The 27426-nt window shown below is 36.1% G+C and overlaps 1 protein-coding gene and 1 non-coding gene across 5 annotated transcripts in view; both read left to right on the forward strand.

Moving 5' to 3' along the window:
• Ipo11 (importin 11) overlaps window positions 1-27426 on the forward strand; it is a 207934-nt gene that overhangs the window by 6938 nt on the left and 173570 nt on the right. For 2 of the 4 annotated variants that reach the window (XM_026402551.2, XM_026402553.2), the window contains exons 1-3: window positions 90-240; window positions 19562-19705; window positions 24097-24197. In XM_026402551.2, the coding sequence (XP_026258336.1) occupies window positions 19568-19705; window positions 24097-24197 (239 nt within the window). In that variant the 5' untranslated portion in view covers window positions 90-240; window positions 19562-19567. Of the gene's footprint in view, window positions 1-89; window positions 241-268; window positions 352-19561; window positions 19706-24096; window positions 24198-27426 lie in introns of those variants that run through there. The other 2 variants (XM_077795835.1, XM_026402552.2) reach the window with 2 other exon arrangements.
• LOC113192416 (U6 spliceosomal RNA) lies at window positions 24278-24384 on the forward strand. Its single transcript, XR_003302008.1, has one exon. It is a non-coding gene; the product is annotated as a U6 spliceosomal RNA (small nuclear RNA).

Here is a 27426-nt window from a genome sequence, read left to right on the forward strand (position 1 = left end):
CACTGTTCGCCTATCGTCTTCTTTTGCCTCTCTTGAGCTTTGGAAATCTGTGACGCAATATCAGCGCGTCCGCGTCGTTTGGAGTCGCGACGCTGAACATGGCGCGTTCCTAGAATCCGCTTTCGGCATCAGTAGGCGGCAGCGTGTGGACTGGCAGTGTGGGGCGCCGTACCAACCGACGCCACTTCGTTTTAAGAAGTGGGAGCCGGAGGGCCGGGTCATTCCGGACCGAACCAAACGGTGAGGCCCAGGCCCGAGAGCCGCAGAACGCGCGCGGGCAGAAGGAAGGAGTGGGTTGGGCAGCTGAGACCCGTGTAGAGAGGGAAGAACGTGGAGCTACCGAGAATTGAGGTATAGAGCAGTAAGTAGCGAGGACGGCCTGCAGGCTTGGCTCTGTGTAACTCCTGGAATCCCTGGGAGCAGGGCGCTCGCCGAGTTAGCCGGTCGTCAGAGAGCATGGTTGTGGAGGAAAATCAGGGTGCGGCGTTACAGGGACATGTGTGCCAGGCAGAGCGGAGCTGAGGGTACCCGTTGTGGCTGCTATTGCGGGCCTGGGTGGTATATTTGCCCTTGGGGGATAGGTGATGCAAACTTTGAGAGAATTTTATCTTTAGTATCAAATTAGTAAATATGGTATTGCATATTCAGCCTTGCTGGTAAGAGCAATACTGTGAAATCTTTAAACTGCTTTGCCTTTAATTAAAAAGTGAAGGAAGTTAGCATTTTCGGAGAGGAGTTTCATGCTGAGGTATGGCCGCCAATGCTGAATCTCAGAGACTCCTGCAGATTTATGTTTGGGGATATTTATGATTCAGCAAAACTATTTGAGGCCCATTGCATTTGTCATTTTTCTTTATTTTTGTGAGCTGTTGGTTAAGGAGAGAAGTAATCTTATCTACGTGATTTGGCTAAATAAATAGCAAGGACTGGTAAATTAATTGCCTTCTGGTGTCAAGGTTACAATTGACATACCTCTTTTTTACCACAATTTAAAGGAACTCAGTTACTGTGCAGTAGTGCCCTTGAGGTTTGGTTATTTAGAATGAAATAAGGAAGAGCAGTTCTCAGCCTTATGTGAGTCCTACCCCCGACCTCTTCCCTGTGCATGTGGATTTCCCTCCTCCATTTTCGCCTTATTTAAAACTTACCTGCTCAGCACAGAGGCTTCACATTAAGCATAAGTGATTTCACTGTATGATACAACCATTGTATGACATCTTTTCTTATATCTTTCTTCACTGATTTTGGTAAAATTAGGAAATTTCTTCCTATTTTTTTGTAATAGAATTGCAAATTTTATTTTTGGATGGAACTAGCACAGGAAATTGTGGAAACAGAATGGATTATAATATATGACAGTAGGTTGTGACCATATATTATAACCTTAGGACAGAAGGGTATTCTTTTTTGGGGGGAGTAGGGAGCTAACCAAGGATTGAACCCAGAGGCACTGAGCCACTTCCCCAGCCCTATTTTGTATTTTATTTAGAGACAGGGTCTCTCACTGAGTTGCTTAGCGCTTGGCTAAATTGCTTTGAAGTCCCGATCCTCCTGCGTCAGCCTCCCCAGCAACTAGGATTACAAGCTGCACTATTGCTCCAGCTCAGAAGGGTATTCTTTGCCATAGTTACATTTCCTAAAGTTAAAAAGGATACCCATTACAGATGAATTTGGTTGAAGTAGTATGATTGGAGATTCTAAACAAGTACAGCTTATTTGGCAATTATTAGAAAAATCTTTATATTTCATGATATTATGAATGTATTTACAATCAGAATCAAACCAGAAAGCATTAATCCATGTGGTCATATGACATTTAAAATATACCAGAGATCTTGGGGAAAGGCAATTTTAGTTGGATTTGGATCTTTGTGTTGTATGTATGTACATACGTAATTTAATCTCATTTCTCCTATTTTAGTATTACTGGTAATAGTATTTGTTCTTTTCTTTATCAGATGGGCATTATTAGTTAATTCCAGAGTGTTTTAGGGAATGGCCTGGCAAATTCGGTACAAGTGTGTCTGAAGTGTCCTTTGGTTTTTAAAATATGGAACTGATTATAGCTCAGTCCACAGAGTTTAAGCTGAATCAGTGTTGCACACCCTTGCTACTTAAAAATGTTATATATTGCATTACCTAGGAGTTAGAAACTTAAAATCTCAGGCCCAACTTGAAAGCTACTGGATCAAAATTTGCATTTTTACAAGATATTCAGATGATAGGAATTCTCAATGAAGTTTGAGATACACTATTTTTATTGGTGAAAGTTGAAGAAGACAGAGATCAAGCACAAGCCTCCATGAAATTTAGAGCATTTAAAAAATTCTGAGATTATTTTATGCTGATTATCAGGTCTATTCCTTTGGTGAATCTGGGGCCTAGAAATGGTAAGTGACTTTCTTAAGATCTCACATACCTAAATTCATAACCCAGGTTCTGATTCATTTCAATTCTGTTGCTGGTCACTGACAGAATTCATTATATTTAAACTGAATGAAAGCATTCATGAATGCAAGCTAGGTATTCATTGAACAGTAGACATTTTTTTGATTACTGGACAGGCAGCCTAATAATCCTGTATCCCTAGTGACTACTCTTGTTTCACATAGTGGCTTACTATCCCACAACGTTTCCTCCTTCCTCTTTACTAGAAAATGTTTTCTTCTATTTCAGAGAGGAAATATGTTGGGCAGGAGATCTGTTGCTTTTTTTTATTTTTATTTTTTTAAAATACACTACAGCAGAATGCATTATAATTCTTATTACGCATATAGAGCACAATTTTTCATATTTCTGTATATAAGGTATGTTGACACCCAATTCAAGTCTTCATACTTTGGATATGATGTCCATGTACTTTGGATATGATGTCTATGTACTTTGGATATGATATCTAATGTACTTTGGATAATGATGTCCATTACATTCCACCATCCTTGCTACTCCCCTGTCCCCTCCTTTTCCCTCCCACCCTTCTGCCCGATCTAAAATTCATATATTCCTCCCATGTTCCCCCTCCCTACCCCACTATGAGTCAGCCTCTTTATATCAGAGAAAACATTTGGCATTTTTTGGGGGGGATTGGCTAACTTGACTTAGCATTATCTTCTCTAACACCATCCATTTACCTGCAAATGCCATGATTTTATTCTCTTTTAATGCTGAGTAAAATTTCATTGTGTATATATGCCACATTTTTTTTTATCCATTCATCCAAATGTTTAGTTATGGATGGACACAGTATTTTTATTTTGTTTACTTATTTCTATGTGGTGCTGAGGATTGAGGCGAGTGCTTCACATGTGTGAAGCAAGCACTCTGCCACTGAGCCACAACCCCAGCCCATGCTTTTTGTTTTTTCTCCTACAAACATGTCTGCCTCTGTCTCTAATTATATTCTAAATTTTCTGTCCTTTGGGGCAGAAAATTCTCCCTGTGTTAATTTACTAGGGCTGCCATAACAAAATGCCAAACTGGCATTAAACAACAGAAATTTATTTTCTCACAGATCTGGAAGTTGAAAGTTCAAGGTCAAGGTGCTGGTAGGTCTGGTGTTGTCTGTCCTTGGCTTGCAGATGGTTACCCTCTTGCTATCTCTTCATATGATTGTCCCTTCACGTACAAGCACCTCTGATGTCACTTCCTTTTATAAGGACCCAAGTTGTATTAGATTAAGGACCCATCCTAACAGCCTCCTTTTATCTTATTCAATCAGCTGTTTAAAAACCTTATCTTCATACACTGAGGGTGCTGTCTTTAGGATTTCAACGTGTGAATTTTGGGGAAACAGTTCAGTCTATAACACTTTGTTAGCCCTCTTTCACTCTTAACTGGCACTAATTTACTAGGATTTAAGCACACTTTAGGTCTCTCATCTTAAATATATCCCCTTCACCCTAGATTCCTCTTCAACTTTATCTGTAATTCCTGTAATTATTTCCTGTAACTTTTTTCTCCTGTATTAGGATTGAATCTAGTGGTGCCTTACGACTGAGCTACATCTCCAACTTTTATTTATTATTTTTTTGGAGAAGGGGTCTCACTAAGTTGCTTCAGACCTTGCTAAGTTGCTGAGGCTGACCTTCAATTTGTGATCCTCCTGCCTCAGCTTCCAGAGTCTCAGGGATTATAGGCTTGTGCCACCATGCCCAGCCTTTCTCAACATTTCTTGAAAAAGTTGTCTTTATTCATTTTTTAAAAATCTCATTACATTTTTCTCCCAGTATTTTAATGTCTGATAATCTATTGCAATCACTGAATTTCATGGGGTGGCGTTCAACATTGACCTCACTATTGCTAAAGCTAATGGCATCTTTTTAAACATTTGTCATTTTGACTATCTTCCTTGAAATTTTCTTATGCTTTTGGGACATATTTTCTCTCTTTCCCTCTATCATATTAGCCAATCTTTTCTGGTTTATCTTTTTCTCGGAACACTTCACATGTTTTTTTAATACTCCGGGGTACTATCTTCTGCTGTCTTTTCCCTCTGTCTACTCTCTGTGAATGGTCTCATCTTTGGTGACCTCAACTAGCTTTGTTTTGATGACTCCCTAATTGTTGTCATTTTAGTACAGCTTGATCTTCAACTTTGTTGCATTTTGGTGATCCTAAGATACTTTAAACTTATGTCAGAAAAATTATGTATCAAGCTTAATTTTCTCTTCCTTTTGTGACCCATTTATTCTGTAGTCACTTGGAAAAATCCAAGATATGATCTCTTCACTCTTATTACTTTGTGTATTACCCTTCTTTTCCCATCCTTCCATTACCTGATTATTTACCAAATCTTGTTTTACCTTGTTTCTCTGGTTCTTTTTCCCTGCTGCTCCTATGTTGGTTTGGGCTATCATTTATCTGGACTTTTTTTTTTTTCCCCATTTTGTGTCATTAGGGATTTGAACCTAGGGTCTTGGGCTCTACCAAGGAGCTGTATCCCCAGCCCTGTCTGGGCTTTGTTATAAATCTTCTAAGTGGTTTCTGGCTACGAAGTGTGTATTTCATCCTTCTTTACTCTTTTTCTGCATGCAGATTATGGTGGTGTTTTAATTTCAATATGCAAACTGTCATATTAAAATTCGTACTACCTAGTTTAGGAAGTAAGGACCTCAGTGAAATGGATCTTGCTTGCTTTTCTCACCTTCTACTCAGGTTCTGTACTGCTTGCTTCATATCCTTATATCATGGTAAACTGTTTACAATTCCTCAAAAGGATTGGGTTTTTTTTTTTTAAGATTCAGACCTTGATGTGTCTATAAATGTACCCATCACCTGTCTGACAAACATCAGTAATGCTCACTCATCACTCAGCTGAGATACTATGTTTCTTTTCCTCTTGGAAGACTCTCCCAACCTCCAGGGAGTGATTTAGGTCCTCTTACCTTCTTACATAGCAGCTTATTTTTGCCTTTAATACTGTATTGTAATTGTTGTCTTTTTTCCTCTATAGTCTTTTTTTTTTTTTAAGAGAGAGGGAGAGAGGGAGAGAGAGAGAGATTTTTTTTTAATATTTATTTTTTAGTTATTGGCGGACACAACATCTTTGTTTGTATGTGGTGCTGAGGATCGAACCCGGGCCGCACACATGCCACATCGCTACCGCTTGAGCCACATCCCCAGCCCCTCCTCTATAGTCTTAAATGCAAAGATTTCCTTATTTTCAGTGCCTGGCTGATAGAGGCTGCTGGATTGTTGATTATTGTGAATGTAAATTGAGTAACTGGAATTGAAAGAAGGTAGATTGTTGTATCCTCTGGGGGTTAGACTTGAAAAGGAAGAGTCTTGAGTACTAGTTGTAGCTTTACACAACTAAAAGCAGAGATTGGAATTTTTTTTTGTAGAATTCATTTATTTCATAATTATTCATCACTTTCATATGTGATTCATCATGTTCATATTCTAGATTATAGGACATGGCTTTAAACAAATGAAAGTCTCTGGTCTTTGGACCTTAAATTCCGATCAGGAAAGTCTATACTATAAACACATTATACATATTAGAATGTTCGATACTTAATAGTGTTACACAAATTAAAAAGGCAATCAGGACCAGAAAGTTTCTGGATTGAGGGATCAACTATTTTAGATTGGCTGTTTGGGAACATCTTCTAGTGGAGGGCACCCTGCCTGGTCATAGTTTCTTATCATTGAAACAAAGTGCACTAACTAGAATACTTGCTGTTTTTCTTTTTCTTCTTTTTTATTTGTGTGTGTATGTTGAGGGGTGGGGCGGTGCTGAGGATATTTAACCCAGAGGTGCTTTATCCTTGAGGTACATCACTGCCCACGCCTCTTTTAGTAATTTTTAATTTTGAGACAGGGTCTTGTTAAGTTGGCTGAGGCTGGCTTTGAATTTGCAATCCTCTTACCTCAGCCTCAGATTATAGGCTCTTTTACTTTTTTTTTGGTGTGTGGGGGTACTGGGGATTGAACCCAGGGGCCCTTTACAACTGAGCTACATCTCTAGCCCTATTTATTTTTTGAGACAAGGTCTTGGTAACTTGCCTAGATTGACTTATTTTAACTGCTTTAGCCTCCTGAGTTGCTCTGATTACAGGTGTGTACCACCGTGCCTGCTTGCCATTTAAAGAACTGATATTGATAGCTCCAGGGTGATGGAATTTTGTGCATTTTGGTATTGGGGTTTAACTCAGGGCCTTGCATGTGCTAGACAAATGGTCTACCACTGAGCTATATCCAACCCTTTTTAAAAAAAAACATTGAGATGGGTTCTTGCTAAGTTGCTAAGGCTGGTTTTGAACTTGAGATTTTCCTGCCTCAGCCTCCTAGATGGTTAGGATTACAGGTGTGTGCTACCATGCCCAGCAGGTATGAAGGTGATTTTAGTGATGGAATGTAGAATGTTTATTTTTTATTTTTACATGCCTATACATGACAGTAGAGGTTTTTTTTTTTTTTTTTTTTTTTGGGTATTGGGGATTGAACCCAGGGACACCCAACCACTGAGCCACATTCCTATCCCTTTTTATATTTTATTTATAGACAGCTAAGTTGCTTAGAGCCTCCCTAAGTTGCTGAGGCTGGCTTTTAACTCACAGTCCTCCTGCCTCAGCCTTCCAACTCCCCAGATGCTGGGATTACAAACATGTGCTACTATGCCGGGCTGTAGAGTGTATTTTGACATATCTTACATACATGAAATATAACTTATTCTAATTAGGATCTCATTGTTGTGGTTGTACATGAGGTGGACTTTCATTGGTGATATGCTCATATATGAAAAGTTATCTCTATTTCATTCTACTGTCTTTCCTATTCCCATCCTCCCTACACTGTCTTTCCCTTCATTCCCCTTCATCTTATCCAATGAACCTTTATGCCTCCACCCCTTTGTTGTGTTTTAGCATCTGCAGATCAGAGAGAACATTTGGTCTTTGGGTTTTTGAGACTGGTTTATTTCATTTAGCATGATAGTCTCTGAATCATTTCTTTTTTTTTTTTTTAAACTGGCAAAAGTCATATGAAGTCATTCTTTTTTATGGCTAAGTAATATTCCATTGTGTAAATGTACCACATTTTCTTTATCCATTTGTTGAAGGGCACATAGGTTGGTTCTTTAGCTTAGCTTTTGTGAGTTGAGCTGCTATGAACATTGATGTGGCTGCCTCACTATAGTATGCTGATTTTAAGTCCTTTGGGTATAGACTGAAGAGTGGGCCTTGCATGTGCTAGACAAGTGCTTTACCACTGAGCAATATCCAATCCTTTATTAAAAAAAACTGGGTCAAATGGTGGTTCCATTCCAGGTTTTCTGAGGAATCTCCATACTGCTTTCCAGAGTGGTTGTACCAGTTTGTATTCCCAGCAATGTATGAGTGAACCTCCCCCCCCCCACCCGCAACCTTGCCAACATTTATTGTTACTTGTATTCTTGATAATTGCCATTCTGACTGGAGTGAAATGGAATGTCAGTGTCGTTTTAATTTGCATTTTTATAATTGCTAGAGATATTGAACATTTTTTATGTATTAGTTCATGTATTTCTTCCTCTGTGAATTATCTTTCAGTCCTTTTGCCTGTTTATTGATTGTGCTATTTGTGTTTTTTTGGTGTTAAATTTTTTGAGTTCTTTATATATCCTGGAGATTAATGTTCTATCTGAGGTGCAGGTGGCAAAGTTTTCTCCCATTCTGTAGGTTCTCTGTTCATGTTCTTGATTGTTTCTTTTCTTGTGAAGAAGTATTTTAGTTTGATACCATGATTCTTGATTTTACTTTACTTTGGACTTTAGGAGTCATGTTAAGGAAGTTGGTTCCTAAGCCTATATGTTGGAAAGTTGGGCCTACATTTTTTTTCCAGTAGGTGTAGGGTCTCTGGTCTAATGCCTGGGTCCTTTATTCATTTTAAGTTGAGTTTTGGGCAGGGTGAGAGATAGGGGTTCAATTTCATTCTGCTTTATATGGCTTTCCAGTTTTCCCAGCACCACTTGTTGAAGAGGTTGATGGTGCCTTTGTCTAGTATGAGAGAACTGTTTATGTGTTTTTGTCTTTGTATCTAAATGTAGAATTTTTGTTTTAATTATAGGCACTGAGTATACTAGCCCCTACATAATTGCATAAGTGGAGTTTTATAAATGCATTGACTCATTAGGCTGAACTCACAGATTGAATTTCTTCTATTATGTAAGAATAGAGACAGTGACTTCCTGGACCAGTAATTGGAAACTATTGATCAATGCCGCTGTATTTGGAGAGGACTGATAATCCTTGACACTTAGCAGAAGGTTTTTGACTAAGTTTAAAATATCATTTATAGTTCATTACATTTAATTTAGGCTGTGTTGTTATTCTAGTTCAGTGTCTTACTCAAAACAGCTTTTCCTTCCTATATCTTTGTTTTATATCAGAGAAGGAACTTTAAAAGCAATAAGCATATAATTGTTGTTCTTTAGTAGTCTTTGTACAGATGAATATTTTTATGTTTCTGCTAAAGATATGTCAGAAGGTGGTAGTGATAGCAGTTGGGCCCTACAGTGGGGCTAAACCTTGTAGGGCTGGGGTGGTCACTATTTTTTAAGTTTTAGCTTTTTCTATCAGGGGTGATCAGTCCTGGAGACTTTTATGTATACCAAACAAGTGACTCCTTACAGTTTATACAATGCCATTGTACTGAAAACTCCCAGTGAGACACAATTTTTGGATTTATTGGATAGGGCTTCTCTTGGCTGCATATATTGCCTTCTTACTGGTAGTACAATTTATCCATTTATTTTTTCCTACACTGAAAAATATGATCCTCAGGGCATAGATTTTTTTTTGTTGTTGTAGTTAATTTATGTATCTTAAATGGTAAATATAGTATTTGGCATTTTAGAGCATCCAATACATATTTGTTGAATAAATAAAAACAGAAAAGTTAAATGATAAATCATGTAAATATCAGAAAATTGAATGGAAAATACAGAATCAGAACAAGCTGTATTAGATATGCCCAGTTGCCGCAGTCTGGCTGGGCACAATTCAGGAGCCACTTGTCAAAAGAAACTAACTTTATATTTAGAACTACAAACGCCAAGCAAAACAGCTCCTCAGGAAAAACCCTCAGAGCCCAACTGCCACCACCGGCTTCCACAAGCCTCTCCCCCCCACACCAACAACCACCTCCCACAATCCTCCTGCTCTTGAGGCCGATTGGCTAGGTCGCGTGGGCGGAGCCAAAGAAGTCCCCCAATGAGCAGTTCCGTAGTCTGAAGGGCAGGGAAACAGCCCAATGAACATGACCGCAGAGGAGCCAATCAGCTAGATGTTGCTGGGGCCGCTGTGAGCCAATCATCAGCTGGCATTCTGAAGGGCAAACAGCCCAATGAACATGACCGCAGAGGAGCCAATCAGCTAGATGTTGCTGGGGCCACTGTGAGCCAATCATCAGCCGGCAGCTGGAAGTTTGCTGGCAGCTGGAAGTTTGTTGGGGCCCCTTTGGCTGTGGCTCTCAACACCCAGTGAAAAGTATCCTTCAATTTTGTTGGTTTTATGTACCCCATTTTGGTATAGGAAGGTACAGACTAATTGCTTCATTTATTCAGTGTTTTTAGCCATTTAGCATACTGTCTACTTTTTTAAAAATATTTTTTAGTTGTAAAAGGATCTTTTCTTTATTTATTTATATGTGGTGCTGAGGATCGAACCCAGCACCTCACACATGCCAGGCAAGTGCTGTACCATTGAGCCACAACCCCAGACCCCTACTGTCTACTTTTATAGTATTTTTTGGTAGATATTTTCGTCTTTACTTTGATACAGTTTCTATTCTTTCAGAAGGATTTTTTACTTTTTCTTTTTTTAAATTTGTTTTAATTAGTTATACATAACAGTAGAATGCACTTATATACTTTAGAGTAATAATATTTGTTTCATTCTACTATTTTTCTTATCCCCACATCCTCTGCCTTCCCCTCCTTTCACTTCCCTCTACCTAATCTAAGGTAACTTTATTTTTTTAAATTTTTATTTTTTGCATTACAATTCTTAATATACATAAATACCATGTTTTTTGTTTTCTCACTTTTTCTAAAAGTCTGTCCTCCACTCAGCAATTACAAATTGCATTGTTTTGTTCAGTTTATCATACATGACCTTTAATTTATTATATCCATTTTACTATGCTAAGTGATGTCATGTATAAATGAATAAGACACAATTCTTGGCTTTATATGGTTCATGATTTTGTAGATGAGGTAAAATTAAACAAGGAAGTAGGTCTAATAGAAGTGTGTATAGAATAGTGGCATGGAGGAAGGAGCCTATCTAGTGCAGTTAAAGATTTTCAGAGGAGGTAATGCCTGCCATGAGCAACAACTTCCTAGAGCTCTATGTTCATTAGCTGCCATTGAAAACAATTTATTGTAGACAGAATTGTATAATAAAGCCTCTTACACCCATCATCCAGCCTGAATAATTCATCAACTTTTTTTTTTTTTTTTTTTTTTTTTTGTGGTGCTAGGAATTGAACTCAGGGGCACTTTACCATTGAGTTACATCCCCAGTGCTTTTCATTTTGAGATGATCTTGCCGAGTTGCTGAGGGTCTTTCTAAATTGCTTAGGCTGGCCTTGAACTTGTGATCCTCCTGCCTAAAGTGTCTAGTTGCTGGGATCACCTATGTGTCACCTCACTTGGCTAACACATTTAATTCCTCAAGAACATATTTTCTTTTCCTGTTGTTTTATTCTTAGAGTTTAGCTTTAGATTATGATTTAATTTACAGGAATTTAACTGTCTTTGAAAATCTATGACAGCCAGGTGTGGTGGCCTAGGCCTTAATTCCTAGCTACTCAAGAGTCTGAGGCCAGCCTGGGCAACTTATCCCCAAAGTAAAAGAGTGCTGGGGATGTAGCTTGGTAGGGAGAGGATGTAGCTTGTGTAGGGAGAGGAAGTTAATACATTTTCTTTTTATTTCTTTGTGAGAAATGCTCCTGTAATACATGTTAAATACTATATTCCTCCTACATTTCATCAAAAGGCAACTCTGAAGTTTGTTTTTGTTTTCTGTACCTGGGATTGAACTGAGGGGTACTCAACCACAGAGCCACATCCCCAGCCCTATTTTGTGTTTTATTTAGAGACAGGGTCTCACTGAGTTCCTTTAATGCCTTGATTTTGCTGAGGCTGACTTTGAACTTGCGATTCTCCTGCCTCAGCCTCCCGAGCTACTGCATTTATAGGCATGCACCACCGCACCTGGCAACTGTCTTAAGTGCCTGTTTTTCAAGGGAAAAAATTGGAGCTTTCAAGTTCTCAGTGTCACTTTTGTGATGGTTTGCATCTGGCTTTGCTTTTGCCTCTTTCTGAATATTTTTCCTTTTTAAAATGTGGTGTACTGCAATGAATCACTAGGTGATTTCATTGCTCATATCACTTTGTTCTTGAGTCATAGTTTCTTGGTCTCCTTATGGTAAATAAAATATTGCTTTCCCTTGTTACATTTTATTAAATTCCTTCATATTTACTTTGAATCTCAAAAACACATTCATATATTCTCACATTTTTTAAAAATTATTTTTTAGTTGTAGTTGGACACAATCCCTTTATTTTGTTTATTTTTATGGGGTGCTGAGGTTTGAACCCAGGGCCCCGCACGTGCTAGGTGAGTACTCTACCCCTGAGCTACAACCCCAGCCCCTCTCACATTTTCTTGTAGAGAGTACTTTTAGTGATGCAGTATTTAACTATAGAAGATGTGACTACTGTATGAAAGTTCTTTGGCTGTCATGTTCTGCTTCAAGGTGAATCCTAATTTTTTTGCTTTGTGCTATTCTTTGAACTCCCATTTACTTCTTCTTTGCAAGAGCTTGGTATTTTTTCCTGTGTCTTGAACTTTGAAAACCTTATTAACATTTCCAGATAATTGTTCTGGCTAAGTGGCCACTGAGAATTCCTACTCTTCCTCCAGCTCTCAAGGGAAAAGGATGCTAGGAGCACATTCTTTAATGTGTGATATGTACTTCTCACCATTGGGTGGCACTGCAGATTACATAAAAACAATTTTTTTTTTTTCATTTTTAGGAATGGTTGACTTAGTACATAAAGAAACAAGGTGATGTGGTTAATGTCATGAAAAAATACTTAAGAGATTAAAGACAATATGCCAACAAATACAAATTTATTTTCCTTTTATATGATGAAAGTGTACTATATGTAAGTTAAAGTAAATAAAAAATTAGAACTTTCTGGTTAGTTTCTTCCCCCCCCCAAGGCTATTAAATATTTTAAACTATTGTCTTTATGAACACCAAATAGTAAAAATATTAAGTGCCTGTGGAACCAGACTAGGTGCCCGTCACCAGACAAATAGATAAAGAAAATGTTGTATACACTCAGTAGAGTTTTACTCAGCCATAAAGAGGAATGACATTGTCGGTAGATGGAGAACATCATGCTAAGTGAAATAAGCCAGATTCAGAAGTTGAGGGTTCAGTGCTTTATCTCCTATTTGTAAGCTACAACAAGAAAAAGGAAAAAAGGAATTAAAAAAAGGGTGATCTCACAAAAATAGAAGGTAAACCAATAGAGTACAGGAAATGGAGAAAGAGGGAGGGAGGAGGGAGACCATGTTAGAAGTACTGGGGAATGTACAAATCTAGCACAATGAATCTTGTTTAGATATATAATTATGATACACTAATTGAAATAATAGAAGGAAAAATCAGTAGAATAGTGCAAGTGGAGTATAGGGTGGGAAATGGAAGGTACTGGGGAATGAGATTGATCAAATTATATGCATGTATGAATATGGGAAAATGAGTTCCAGTATTATGTATAATTATAATGTACCAATACAAAAAAAAATTAAGTGCCTTGAGAAGATTATTTGCAGTTAAAACTGCTGTTTGATAAGATTTAGAGTTCCTTTTGAATAAGGAATATTGTCTCTAGGTAAACATTGCTATCACAAATCTAGATACTATGAGAACAATGTTGATGATGTACTTTTGCTCCTAAAGACCAAGTTTTTTTTTTTTTTTTTTTTTTGCTACCTTGGGTTGAACTCAGGGGCACTCAACCACTGAGCTACATCCCTAGCCCTATTTTGTATTTTATTTAGAAACACGGTCTCACCTAGTTGCTTAGTGCTTCGATAAATTGCTGAGGCTGGCTTTGAACTCGTGATCCTCCTGTCTCAGTCTCCTGAGCCACTGGGATTACAGACTTGCGCCATGGTGCCTGGCTTTAAGTTTATAAGTTTTTATGATAAGAATGCAATTAATGACCACACTGTCTACATAATTGCGGTATATTAATATATTTTTATGATTTCTTCTTATATGCTTAACAAGAGAAACATGATGATTTGTAGCCCTTAAGGAACTTTTAAGAGTAGATAAGAGAAAGCAAGGAAGTAGCTCCTTTCTTCTTTCATCTCATGTATGTTTTGTTGCACATTTTTTCCCCTCCTAAAATAATAATCTTGAAGTACTGTAGGAATGCATCAATATCCCTGGTGGTTCATTATTGTGAGGACATTTGGACTATAGTATATGGATGCATCTGCAGCTAATTCCTACGAAGTGTTATTGACATCTATTACATGTGGGCATGGGGATGCTGAACAACATATAAAACATGTACAATGAAGAATTCTTTTGTCTCAGGACCTTTGTTGAAAAACAGAAATGATCCAAACTGTGCAGTTATGGATTTGAATGGGACTGGCATCTTCAGAAACACTTTGGCTTATGTCAAAGTATTATGCCTTTTTGCCTTGCATTAATTTCTTGAAGAAATACTCATTCTTACCCTGTGTTAATATCAGTGGTTGTTAATACTCAAGCCATGTTTTTCATTTGTTTAGCCACTTTTCCTTGTCTTTTGCTGATTTTGATATTTGCCGCAGTCCGGCTGCAGCGAAATAACTGGGGACGGGGGGGGGGGGGGGGGGACACGAACAACTTGTGTAGATTGATACAGCAGGAGTGGGAACCGTTTATTGTAGGACTGGAGGGGTATTTATACATTCCACACAGCTTATCTTAATTAACATAAACTAGATACAGCAGTCAACCAATAAGAAATCTCCACACTTAATGGCTCGCTGGCGCCACCTCACAGGTCCTGACTTGTTTACAGACTCTAACAGATATTTATGTACTCAGAGCTCATTACAATAGTTTTATGGAGGTATAATTCATAGACTATTTTATTTACCCATTGAAAGTATACAATTCAGTGGCTTTTAGTATATTCAGAATTGTGCAGGTATCATTACAGTCAATTTTTAAATATTTTCTTTCTTTTTTTTTTTTTTGGTATAGGGAATTGAACCCAGGGTTTCTTTTCCATTGAGCTCAGTACCCAGTCCTGTTTAAAATTTTTTTTTTTAATTTTGAGACAGGATCTCGCTAAGTTGCTGAGGGCCTTACTAAGTTGCCAAGGTTGGTGTTGAACTTAATTATATAGAAATCTTTTTCTATTAGGAGTCATTCCACATTTTCCTCAGCCATAGGCAACCACTTTCCTACTTTTTATAGGAAAGTGAATTTACCTGTTCTGCATATTTCATATAAATAGAATCACTTTTTTGGTGTGTGACTGACTTCTACTTAACATAATGTTTTCTTTTTCTGTTTTTTTTTTTTTTTTTTTTGTAACTGGGGATTGAACCCAGGGCCACTTAGCCACTGAGTCACATCCCCAGTCCTTTTTATTTTGAGGTAGAGTCTAGCTAAGTTGCTTATTAGGGTCTCTCTAAGTTGCTGAGGCTGGCTTTGAACTTGCAATCCTCATACCTCAGCCTCCTGGGCCACTGGTATTGCAGGCATGTACCCAGTGGATTAGATTTCAACATATAAACTGAGGAAGAGTTCACAAACATGTAGTCCACAATAAGGTCTCTCTGTCTGTCTCTAGGGCTGGGTTGGAATCCAGGGCTTTCTTCTGTTTTATTATAGGCATCTATAGTCAAATTCCCTCCAAGCACAGCTTCAATTAAACCTCTATTTTTTTTTTACATTGATTCCATTTTCATATATTGCAAAGTATTTTCTCGCATCCCTGTGATTTCTTTGATCTATTAGTTATATAGGAGTGTGTTGTTTCATTTCTATGTATTTGTGAATTTCTCACTTTTTTTCTGTTACTAATTGCAATCATTTCAGACCTTTTAGATTTATTGAGTCTTGTTAAACATCTTAGCACATTGTCTGTCCTGGACAATGTTCCAGAAATGTGTACTTCAGAAGAATAGTTGTATGCATTATGCTACTGTGTGGAGTGTTCTATAAATGTCTGTTAGTGTTAGTCTGAGTAAAACATTAAAACTTTTATTTTCTTGTTGATCTTCTATTCATTATTGAAAATGGTACAGCTTAGGTCTTCAGCTGCCCTTTGAGTATGCTGGTGTGGGCAAAATGGAGAGACCCATTGTTCTTGGCTTGTTACCCTTTGGCAGTTTCTGTCCCAGGCATGGTGCCTGAGTGAAGAAGAGAGTCCCAGATCTCTAGCTTTGCTTGCTTAATATTCAGAGAGCTACTGTAACAATGGTTGAATGAGAAATGCTGTCTGACAGCCTCTTCTGTGGAGAAACTGTAGTTCTAGGCTAGTAGCTGGGGGGGTGAGAGAGCCCTGTCTGTGTTGGTCACCTCTGACTGTGTAGAGCTTCTGTCTCGTTGGAGCAGTACTGGGTTCATGGCTCAAATGTCACAGATTCATGGTATTCTTACTGAGGCTTAGTAATATTTCTTGCATAGATGTTTCTCTATTTGCTGTATGCTGTGTGATACTTTCCAGAGACTTTGGTTTTTATAATTTTACAGCTAGGTTTGGTTTTGTTTTGTTTTGCTATGGATAGTGTCTGTGAAACTCCTCATGTTCCAAGAAGAGTTCTTTCTCTGTTTCATTCAAAGTACAAGTTGGGTCAGGAGTATTGATTATATAAGATTGAGCATTTTTGGTGTTTCAGAGTTGAGTTTGTAGAATTACTACATTATATCAAGAGGCACATTAAGGGAGGAACCTGTTACCAGATCTCCTCTTGCCCTTTGAGAGTTCTCTTTTTATTCTTTAATAAATTCTACTCAAAAAAAAAAAAGGCATTAAGGTCAGTTGTATTGCTACTATTGATACCAAGTTTGCTCTCCTGGTTTAGATGGTGACTGGTGGACTCTTTCATTCTAAAGTTTGTTTCTTCACTGCATTTGGAAAGTAATCTTTGATACACTTGGACACACTGGAAACATTCTGTTCCCCAACAACTGTTCTTAATGATTTTAGCATCCATTATTATTGATCCATGCCAAATAAGTTATTTTACTATTGGAATTCTCAGGATTTTGAAGTTCTTTTTTTCTTAAACTTTTACTGTAATCTTACCCCTCTTTTTCTTAGTCAGCTCACTTAACTGCATTTTATAGTAACTAAGGATAAACACAGATAATGCAGTCTGAAGAAAATTGCTATGACTGAAATTATAGTTACTGCAGGCTTGAGAAGTCTTTCTGGGTGGAAGGCAGAAGTGCTGAATTGTCTCTTGTCTATTCATTTCTTTTTTTTTTTAATATTTATTTTTCGGTTCTCGGCAGACACAACATCTTTGTTTGTATGTGGTGCTGAGGATCGAACCCAGGCCGCACGCATGCCAGGCGAGCACGCTACCGCTTGAGCCACATCCCCAGCCCCTATTCATTTCTTTTAATGAAAATGTTTATATTATACAGACACATTTGTAAAACCTTGAACTTTGGATTTTATACTCTTTATTTCTGTGGGGAAAATATACTCTGGGTTATAACTGGTATGCTGGAAATTATTCATTACAGTTTGTTTTAATAATATTTCCTTTTGCCTCAAACTTCTATAGACTATGTTCTATAGACTATTGCTAGAGAACAGGGACTTGTCATCCAAAAAAACTATTGCATTGCCTGCCACAAAATTGTGTTCCATGCTAGGCACAGTGGCACATGTCTGTATTCTCAGTGGCTTGGGAGGCTGAGGCAGGAGGATTGTGAGTTCAGAGCCAGCCTCAGCAACTTAGGAGGCCCCTACATAACTCAGTGAGAACCTCTGTCTCTAAATAAAATATATAAAAAGAGGGGTGCTATGGATGTGGTTCAGTGTTGAGCATAATCCCTGATTCTAAAAGGGGGAAAAATTGGTGCTCCAAAAATGTGTGAACTGAGCTCTTCCTTCCAGACTGTATGGGGTCTTCTTAGAAGCAAGGATCAGAGAAGGGGAGAGGGAAACAGTGTTGTATTTTGGATAGGACCAAGGTAGGGCAAAATGCTGGAGGTAGGTAGGGATGGGAAATTCTAGCAGCTTTCATTATAAGAGGTAAATAGTGAGATATGTGGACAATAAAGATAATATCATATAGGCTTAGGAATTACTTTGCTCTGAAGTTTCGGAGAGGTTAAGAGTTTGTATGATTTCTGCACAGTCTTTGCTCATGGGGGAAATTTAGGAGTTGGTATTAGTGATTTTTCAAGTAGTAGCCCAAAATAGAACCATGGCTCTTTTCTTTATTTTCTATATTTTGGTGGGGGTAGGATAGGAATGAGTTCTGGTAGAGCCTTTCTTTTATTCATTTATTCATATCATTACGTTCATATATTCTTTTCTATCCTATGCTTTTTTTGCACTTATATGAAAAATACATATTTTGCCTTATTAAGGTCCTATATGATCTCTTTTTGCCTACTTCTCCTACTCATTGTGTTGCATTTTCCTCTTCTTGCTGTCAGTCATACTGACCTCTCCAAGTTTGTTTCTAAATCGTAAGGCCTGGGCTTTTTTTGTTTGTTGTTTTCCCTGTCCTGGGGTACTGCTTTCAGATCTTTTCATGGCAGGATCTCTCTATCATTCATCTTTCATAAAGGTCACTTAGAGAAGCCTTCTCTGAATACTCAGTCTAAAGAACATGTCTAATCACAGTGGGTGTTTTTTTTTTTTTTAATTTTTAGTACTAAAGATTTAACCTAGGGTTGCTTTATCACTAAGCCATATCCCTGCCCTTTTAATTTTTTTAAATTTGAAATGGGGTCGATAAGTTGCTGAGGCTGGCCTCAAACTTGAAATTCTCCTACTTCAGCCTCCCGAGTTGCTGGCATACAGCAGGTTTTCAACATTCTTACTGAATAAATAAGTCACTCAATTAGCTACCATGTGGTTCAGTGTGAAGTACTTTTTTAAAAACATTTTTTAAAGTTGTAGCTGGACAGAATGCCTATATTTATTTGTTTATTTTTATGTGGTGCTGAGGATCAAACCCAGTGCCTCATGCATGCTAGGCAAGCACTGTGCCACTGAGCTCCAGCTCCAGCCTGTGAAGTACTTTTTTTTAATATTTATTTTTTAGTTATAGTTGGACACAATACCTTTATTTTATTATTTTATTTTTTAATATTTATGTTTTACTTTTAAGTGGACACATATTTTATATTTATGTGGTGCTGAGGCTCGAACCCAGGGCCCCCACATGCCAGGCGAGCTCTCTACTGCTGAGCCACAACCCCAGGCGCCGCCCACTATCCCCCCCCACCCCAGTACTTTTTTGTTCAAAGAAATTTTTTGTTTTGGATTAGCCCTCCTTTACTTACATAGACTTTAATGTGGTTAATTTTCCTTAAAAGTTGTAATATTTAGGGTTGATTTTTTTATTTAATCAATATTTGGAACTTTTCTGTTTTACTATAATTTAGTAACTTTTAATAAAGGAAGTAATTTGTTTTGGGTTAATGACTTTCAGGCTTTAAGTTATTTGCTTAGAGTCTTGAACAGGCAATGGTATTTAATCAGAATTTAGGAATTTCGTGTTTTGTATTTGTTCCCCACCCCTGTCCCTAAAATGCTAGTATCTTTTATTTATATGGCACAGTAAACGGCAGTTTCATTTAGAAATAAATTGATTTTAAGTTAGTGATTTGAATTAATTTTTAGGTAAGAATGTGGGTGGCACATAGAAAAGTAGAAGTCAATAAGAAGCATGGAGTTAGTGAATGATTAAAATGAAGGAGTGTTTCAGAACATGAAAACTTTTTTTCTCCATTTATGTTACTGTTAGTTTTTGTTACATATAATGTATACTAACATATGTTAATTTATTGCCAGGTTTCCATGGATCTCAATAGTGCCAGTACTGTAGTTCTTCAGGTCTTAACACAGGCCACCAGTCAGGATACTGCTGTTTTAAAACCAGCCGAGGAACAATTGAAACAGTGGGAGACACAGCCAGGTTTCTATTCAGTGTTGTTGGTAAGTACTTCTAAAATGGTTTATTTTTACTTTTAATAAAATGAGACATCATTATTTTCATTATTCCAAAAATCTGGATTTGGGTTCAGTGGTAGAACATTTGCTTAGTATATGTGCACCCCTGGATTTGATCTCAGCACTGCAAAAGAATTGAAGAGCTAGGTTTATTGGTAGTTTAATGGAATGAATACAGATGTTTAGCTGTCACAGGTATTACAATTATCACCTTAATTTGGGACACAATTTACTGAGGGTCTTTAAGAAATATTTGTTAATAGACCAACACTTGAGATCTTTCCTTTTCATTGCAACTTGATTATAACTTTTAGCAATGAAGTCATTTGCTTTGGCTATATTCTTTATGGAATATAAATTTTACTTTTTGAAACATTTCGTATAAATAGTTGTACAGTGCATTCCTATGTCTTCTCAGAAAGCAACCACTGTGGTTATTTTAGTTTTAGCACATTGATCTAATGTCCTGATTTCACTTTCATATTTTGTTTATACTTTTATCCTAATTAATTTATGTTATTAGTTGTTCAGGTCCTCATACTGCATCTTCAGGTTCAGGGATACTGTGCTTAAGTTTATTTCCTTTTAAAACATCATGATTGAGCTGGGGTTGTGGCTCAGTGGCGGAGCGCTTTCCTAGCTTGTGTGAGTCTTTGGGTTTGATTCTCAGCACCACATATAAATAAATAAATAAATAATAAAGGTCTATAAACAACAAAAAAAATTAAAATATAAAAAAAATCATTTATTTTCTCATCTAAAAATTTAATTTCCTTGACACATCTGATTTTTTTTTTCTGGGTGTTTTGAAACAGTACAATAATTTAAGGAGTTAAAAATTTTTGGTTCATTAATCAAAATTATCTCTCAGTGCCAGAGTGGAACTCTTTTTTTGTGATGACAGTCTTCCCCAATCATTTCTGCTGAAAAATTAAAAATTCTGATTGATGTTTTGAGATTTAGTTTCTGGTCAAGGCAATGAAGCTACCAGCTAATATTTTTGACTGGGTCACACATTTAGAACAATATTGTTTACTATATCATTTAAACTAGAATAAATTATAGCAACTGACATGTATTTTTTTGAATTCTTGCCTAGAACGATTTGGTTTGTTAAATTTGAGAAGATACTTATGGTGATGAGGGGAATTAAGTTTTATTCTGAATATAACATGAAAATTGGCAGTTTGGTTTAATAACAAAAAGGTAAAAAATGGTTTGATTTTAAAAGATACTAAAGAAAATACCTTGTTTACATAACCCTAGCATGTTTAAATTTTGGGCACAGTGTAAATCTTTAGAATATCTCTGAGTATCTCTAACTTTCATATGCTTATTTAAGTGAATATGCTCTATAATTTGCTTATGCATCTTCAGGCCAAAATATGTTTTGGAATTTATTATTTTAATTATTATTAATAAATCAATTTTTGTGATGGAATTCTGGATTGCCAGCATGATAGGCAAGTGCTGTACAGCTGAGCTACATGCCTTCTTTATTTTATTTAAGTATCTAAATCTTTTTTCCTATATTTATTTGTTTTGGGATATTTATGTATTGATAAATTGATAATTTATATGGTGTGTGGTACTTTTATTTATTAAAAATAATGTATGCATTTATATTTGTGTATGTAGACATTTGTATAAGATACTATATATATGGCTTCTACTGAGTATGGTGAAGCATCCCAGATATGCAGTTAGGCTGTGTATGTATATGAATCAATTTCTATTTTATATACATTTATTTGGTTATATATATATTTATAGTTGTTTTATTTATGTGTACTTATGTTTATATAGTCAGTATTTATCAAATAACACTAGTTTTGCTCAGGTATTCTTAACAGGTTTCAGGCTTACCATGAAAGGCCTAAAAGGATATCTGGAAAACTTCACAGGGCTCTTGCTTTGGTTCAGATTGCCTAAATCCTTGTTTTTTGGTACCAGGCATTGAAGTCAGGGGCACTTAACCACTGAGCCATATCCCCAATCCCTATTTGTATTTTATTTATAAATGAGATCTCACTGAATTGCTTAGGGTCTTCCTAAGTTGCTGAGTCTAGGGATCCTCCTGCAATCCTCTTGCCTCAGCTTCTGGAATCACTGGAATTACAGGAGTGTGCCACTGTGCCTGGCTTGCCTAGTTCTTCTTGGTTTTTGTTTTTACTACATTGAATTTTTCTTCTTAGAGGGATAGGAATTAGATTTCTTGTAGAAGAAATAGATTACAATAGCTTAAAAAGCTGTTATAGGGCTGGGACTGTAGCTCACTGGCAGAGTGTTTGTCTAGCATGTGTGAAGCACAATATATATATGAATGCTGTCCATTAACAACTACAAACATGACAGTTTTTTTTTAATCCTTTTTTTCTCCTTTGCACATTAAATCTATATTTGTCCTAGCTGTTCATTCTAATCTGTAGATTCCCAAACTTCTATACCTTATCTCAGGTTTGTGTTGCAGTCCAGTTATTTAAAGTACTTGTGGAATATTTCTACTTGAACTCATAACCTGCAGCTTGATGTCTCTTGGTTCCCCAAGTGTAGCTGAGACTGGCTGATTAAGACCCACCAACTTCCATAATATTTTCCACATTACTTCCATTCATTCACCAATCTGTTTAATAGGTATTTGAAAAATTTCTATTGTATCTGGCATGTGGTAGATTCTAGGTGTATAAGACAAGACTCAATCTAGTAGTATGGAAGGTAGACAAGTAAAATGTCAAAATTAAATGGGACTGATGTGAAAAACAAAAATCTTTTTTTTTTTTTTTTTTTTTGTGGTGCGGGGATCCAACCCAAGGCCTTCTACATGCAAGGCAAGCACTCTATCAATTGAGCTATATCCCCAGCCCCACAAAAAAATCACTTTTTTTTTTTTTTTTACAATGGAGATACAAAAGAGGAACTCTGACTCAGTTGTCAATGGTCTTAAGGAGTAAATGGGAAATATATAGTTATCCTTGTAAGTTGTTTTTAAATGTGCAGACATATTCTCTAAAAAGAGAATTATAACATACATATCTGTTTTTAATACTTAACAAATGGATTTTTTTCATATCAAAGAATATACTTCCACATAATTATATTTGGCTTTGGGGTTTTCCCACACAAGGTTGTATTTAAGAGGTCATCACTGGGAATTTGAGTTGTTTTTGATCTGAGTGTAGTACAGTTTCAGTCAATGTTTACTATGTACTTAAACACATTCCTTCAGTTATTGTATGTACCAACTATTCCAGATAAGTTTTTTTCCAAAGAAATTAAACATTAAATTTTCAATACTTGTAATGTTTTAAAGTATAGTATTTGTGTAAGTTTTGCATTCTTACATTTCTCTGTACATTTAGAACTAACAGTAAAAGTTGTCTTAATATTTTGACTAACATTTTTAAAGGTCCTTGAATCTTGAAAATTTCCCTTTGGTTATTAATATTAAGATCATGTTTTGTGGTTTAGTTTGCATTGTTATTTTTAGGGTCTCCATTTACTGTGTAAAACAAAGACTGTGGATTATGATTAGGATTAACACAGTGAATAAATCTTTTGAGTAATGGCTAATTTTGAAAAGTGATTCACATCATGTCTGGCTTTATGTCACATAAAATGTTCTGCTCTCTAACTTATTTGTAAGCATGACTGATGCTTCTCCATAACACCTGGAACTGAGGCTTGAACCCAGAGAACTCTATCATTGAGTTAATCCCCAGCCCTGTTTATATTTTATTTGGAGACAGGCTCTCATTAAGCTGCTTAGGGACTAGCTAAATTGCTGAGGCTGGCCTTTAATTTGTAATCCTACCTCAGTTTCTCAAATCACTGGGATTATAGGTATGTGCCACCACACTGGTTGCATGTTTTGATAAGGAGCATTGATAATATGAAATAGATTATTTATTTTATAGCATCTGTTAACTACCCAGAGGCTTTGATTCCTTAGGATCTTTGAATCTCTGCTATGGTGGGTCTACTTTTTTTAAAAATTATTATTATTTAGGAGGTAATTATTTCAGGGGTGTGTGTGTGTGTGTGTGTGTGTAGTTAGGATAGTTATTTGAAATAAAATTAGGTTTGCTAGTTTCTCAGTTTAATTGTTCACTAGAGAAATTTTCAAATACTTGTAAAAGTAGAATAGTATAATGAATTTCCCATGTCTTTATTCAGCTTAAACAGTAAATACCTGCTACTGAGCAGGTATGCTTGCTTATATGAATCATGGAACAATGTATATTTAGAAAATATCAATATAATATGTGTAGTGATAAAACATATATTCAATTTAAAAAATGCCAATGTTTTGTTTGGGGCATATTGATTATAATTTTATGTTATTACATGTTCATTCTAATACTATTTTTTATTTACAGAACATTTTCACCAACCACTCTCTGGATATAAATGTAAGGTGGCTTGCTGTGCTATATTTTAAACATGGAATTGATCGTTATTGGAGACGTGTAGCCCCTCAGTAAGTTCCATCAATCCTCAGTGTAATGCTTTCCTGATGCAAGAAGTTAAAAGAATCTGTTCACGTAAAAGAATGTGTTAGTGCTTGCTTTGGCAGCACATACACTAAAATTAGAACAGTACAGAAAAGATTAGTATGGTCTCTGCACAAAGATGACATGGAATCCTGCAAAACATTTGATATTAAAAAATAAAATCTAAAAATATGTTAATTATTGAAGAACAGTATTCTTCATAGTTAATTACCATTCAACAGCCATAATATTATTTTTCTCCCTGGGTTTTATTCCTCTGTGAGCGTGTGTGTGTGTGTGTGTGTGTGTGTGTGTGTGTGTGTGTGTGTCTGCCTGTGTCTCTCTTTGTATTTTTGGCCTTGTGAGTTGATGATCAGGCTGAGTGAATAAATCAAATTGAACAAAAGCCTTTTCTTTCCCTTTTAAAGATTCTTAATATTAAGATTTTTAAAAATGCTATTAAGAAGACAAACCCAACTCATTTGTGAACCATCTGAATAGTAATTCCTGAATATTATTCTTGCCTCTTTGGTAGATACATTTTTTTAAAAAAACATACATGCATTTTTAATCTCAGACTCAATTGTAACTGGTATGTAGGTGGTTAAATGAACAGATTTGTGTCCCCCTTATTTTTTTCTTTTATTTGTGTTACTGAGGATTGAACCCAAGGTCTCAAGCATGCTAGCCAGTGTTCTATCACTGACTTATATTCCCAGCCCCAGATTTCTCTTAATACTTAATTGTATGTTATATAATTGATATTATATAACAAGATAGACATGGCCTTGGAATTTATTTGATAGAAAATAATGAACTTGGGGCTGGGGTTGTAGCTCAGTAGTAGAGTACTTGCCTCTCATATGTGAGGCCCTGGGTTCCATCCTCAGCATCACATTAAAAATTAAATAAATAAATAAACAGACAAATAAAGATATTGTGTTCATCTACAACTTATATAAACATATATAATATAAATGAATATGAAAATAATGAACTTTGCTAAAGAAATAATGTGATCTTTGTTTTCCAGTAGATGGCACTATAGCTCTGTAATTTCTTAAACCTTAAAAATTAGTAAAAGCTTATCTGAGATCTTCAGAGTGCATATAAAACATGCCCTTGAATAATATTGGAAACAACCAGAATATTTTCAGGCTGCAATTAGGATACTATAGTATGAAGAAAATACTTTTCATCTTATTTTAGAATTGACTCATAGTTTTGTGAGAAATGATGTAGTGTTGAGACATTATTGGGTTATAGGAAATGTTTTAGCAGCACCTACATTACTACTGCTTGTCCATTTAAATTTTAAAATTATTTTTGTTTTACTGGTTTTATGAACAATATACTTATCAATAACCATGTCAAAGAAAGAATAAATTATGATTAAATACCTCAGATTATACATTTGCTAAGCATGCTCTGTACTACTGAACAGCACCCCCCCATTGAAGTTGCTTTTAAATTAATTAATTAATCAACAGTACCAGGGATTGAACCTAGGGGTGCTTAGCCACTAAGTTACATCCCTGTCCTTTTTAAATTTTTTATTTTCAAAATAAAGTCTTGCTAAGTTGCTGAGGCTGGTTTTGAACTCAGAATGCCATCTCCTGCCTCAGTCTCCTGAACTGCTGGGATTATAGGCATGCACCACTGCACCTGTTTGTTTATTTATTTTTAAAAAATTTTTATGGTGCTGGGGATCAAACCCAGGGCCTTATGCCTGCTAATCATTACCATGATTTACCATTGAGTTACATCCCCAGCCCTTAATTTAGTTTAAATTTAAGAAGTTAAGGGAGAAATCATGTAGTATTGAGTATTTAAATTCCAGGCTGTCTTTTTGCTGCTGTTTTTTTTTTTTTTTTTTTTTTTAGTTGTCGATAGACATTTATTTATCTATCTATCTATCTATTTATTTATTTATTATGCAGTGCTGAAAATCGAAACCAGTGCCTCACACATGCCAGGCAAGTGCGCTACCAGTGAGACATAATCCCAACCCCTCCAGGCTGTCTTTTAGTGTGTATTGAGATAAAGGCCAGAAAGGAGATGAATATACTTAGAAAGGGGGCAAAGATGGCAGATTAGTAATTGAACCTATATAAAATTAAGGTACTTACAAATATGCTTGTTTGTGTTCTTATCTTAGTTTCATCCTATGTAAGTTCTTACTTTTGACCATTATTTTTAATAGAATCAGAAGTAACTTAAGCTTATATATTACTACTATACACAATGAGATTTAACTGAATCCTAGTTAATTATATACTCTATAATTTCTATATGAGATACAACCTAAATTCATCTAATGAGTACATACAATTTAAGGTGAAAAGTAAATAATTATGTAACATAAAGACATGAGTTTTCTCCATGTTAATCATTGGTTTCCTGTTTCTTTACTATCCATGTACTTTTTGCATGGTCTCTATTTTTGATAGCTGATCATTATATTCTCTTATTTTAGTTAGAATTAAGAAAACTGATTAACCTGGTTCCTTGGCATAGAAGAAAACTTGAATTTCATCTTGAAGCTAAACATTATAGGAGAAAACATCAGCTCAGGGGTTTGATGATAAGAGGGAGCTATTAAAGTTGGAAAATACAGCATGGATATAAGATGATTAGAATAGTCATTTCTAATGGGAAAACAGGTCTGCATTGGCCTCCTAAATGTTTACCTTAATCTTGCTTTCTTATTTCTTTACTAATCTTGAGCAAGTCACTCTTGTTATTTTAAAGAATTCTTATACTTTCGTAAGTATGTTATATACTTTCATATAACATACTTAAAGGTACACAAATGAAGAGTGCAGTTAGAATGTTTGTAATTGAACACATCAATGGCTACCAGTTGGAACTAGCTAGAACACTACTAGCAATCAAAAAACTATTGCACATATGTACATTTTATTGCTTTCATGGTCAGATGTATATTCAGCTTTTGCAGGTACTGTCATTTGGTTTTCCAAACTGGTTGTGCCAATTTGCAATCCGGTTAGTAGCACATTTGTTTTGGTGCTCATTCCACATTCTCATCAACATTTGATCTGAACTTTCATTTTTATCATTCTGGTAGGCTTGGGAATTTTAGTTTTCATTTTCCTGGTGAACCTTTTTTGTGTACTTATTGTTTGGATGTTATCATCTTTTGTGAAGGGTCTGTGATATGCACATTTTAAAAATTTGGGTTATTTTTTTGATTTG

The sequence above is a fragment of the Urocitellus parryii genome, chromosome 1 (assembly GCF_045843805.1).
Source record: "Urocitellus parryii isolate mUroPar1 chromosome 1, mUroPar1.hap1, whole genome shotgun sequence".
In the NCBI taxonomy this organism is placed as follows: Eukaryota; Metazoa; Chordata; class Mammalia; order Rodentia; family Sciuridae; genus Urocitellus; species Urocitellus parryii.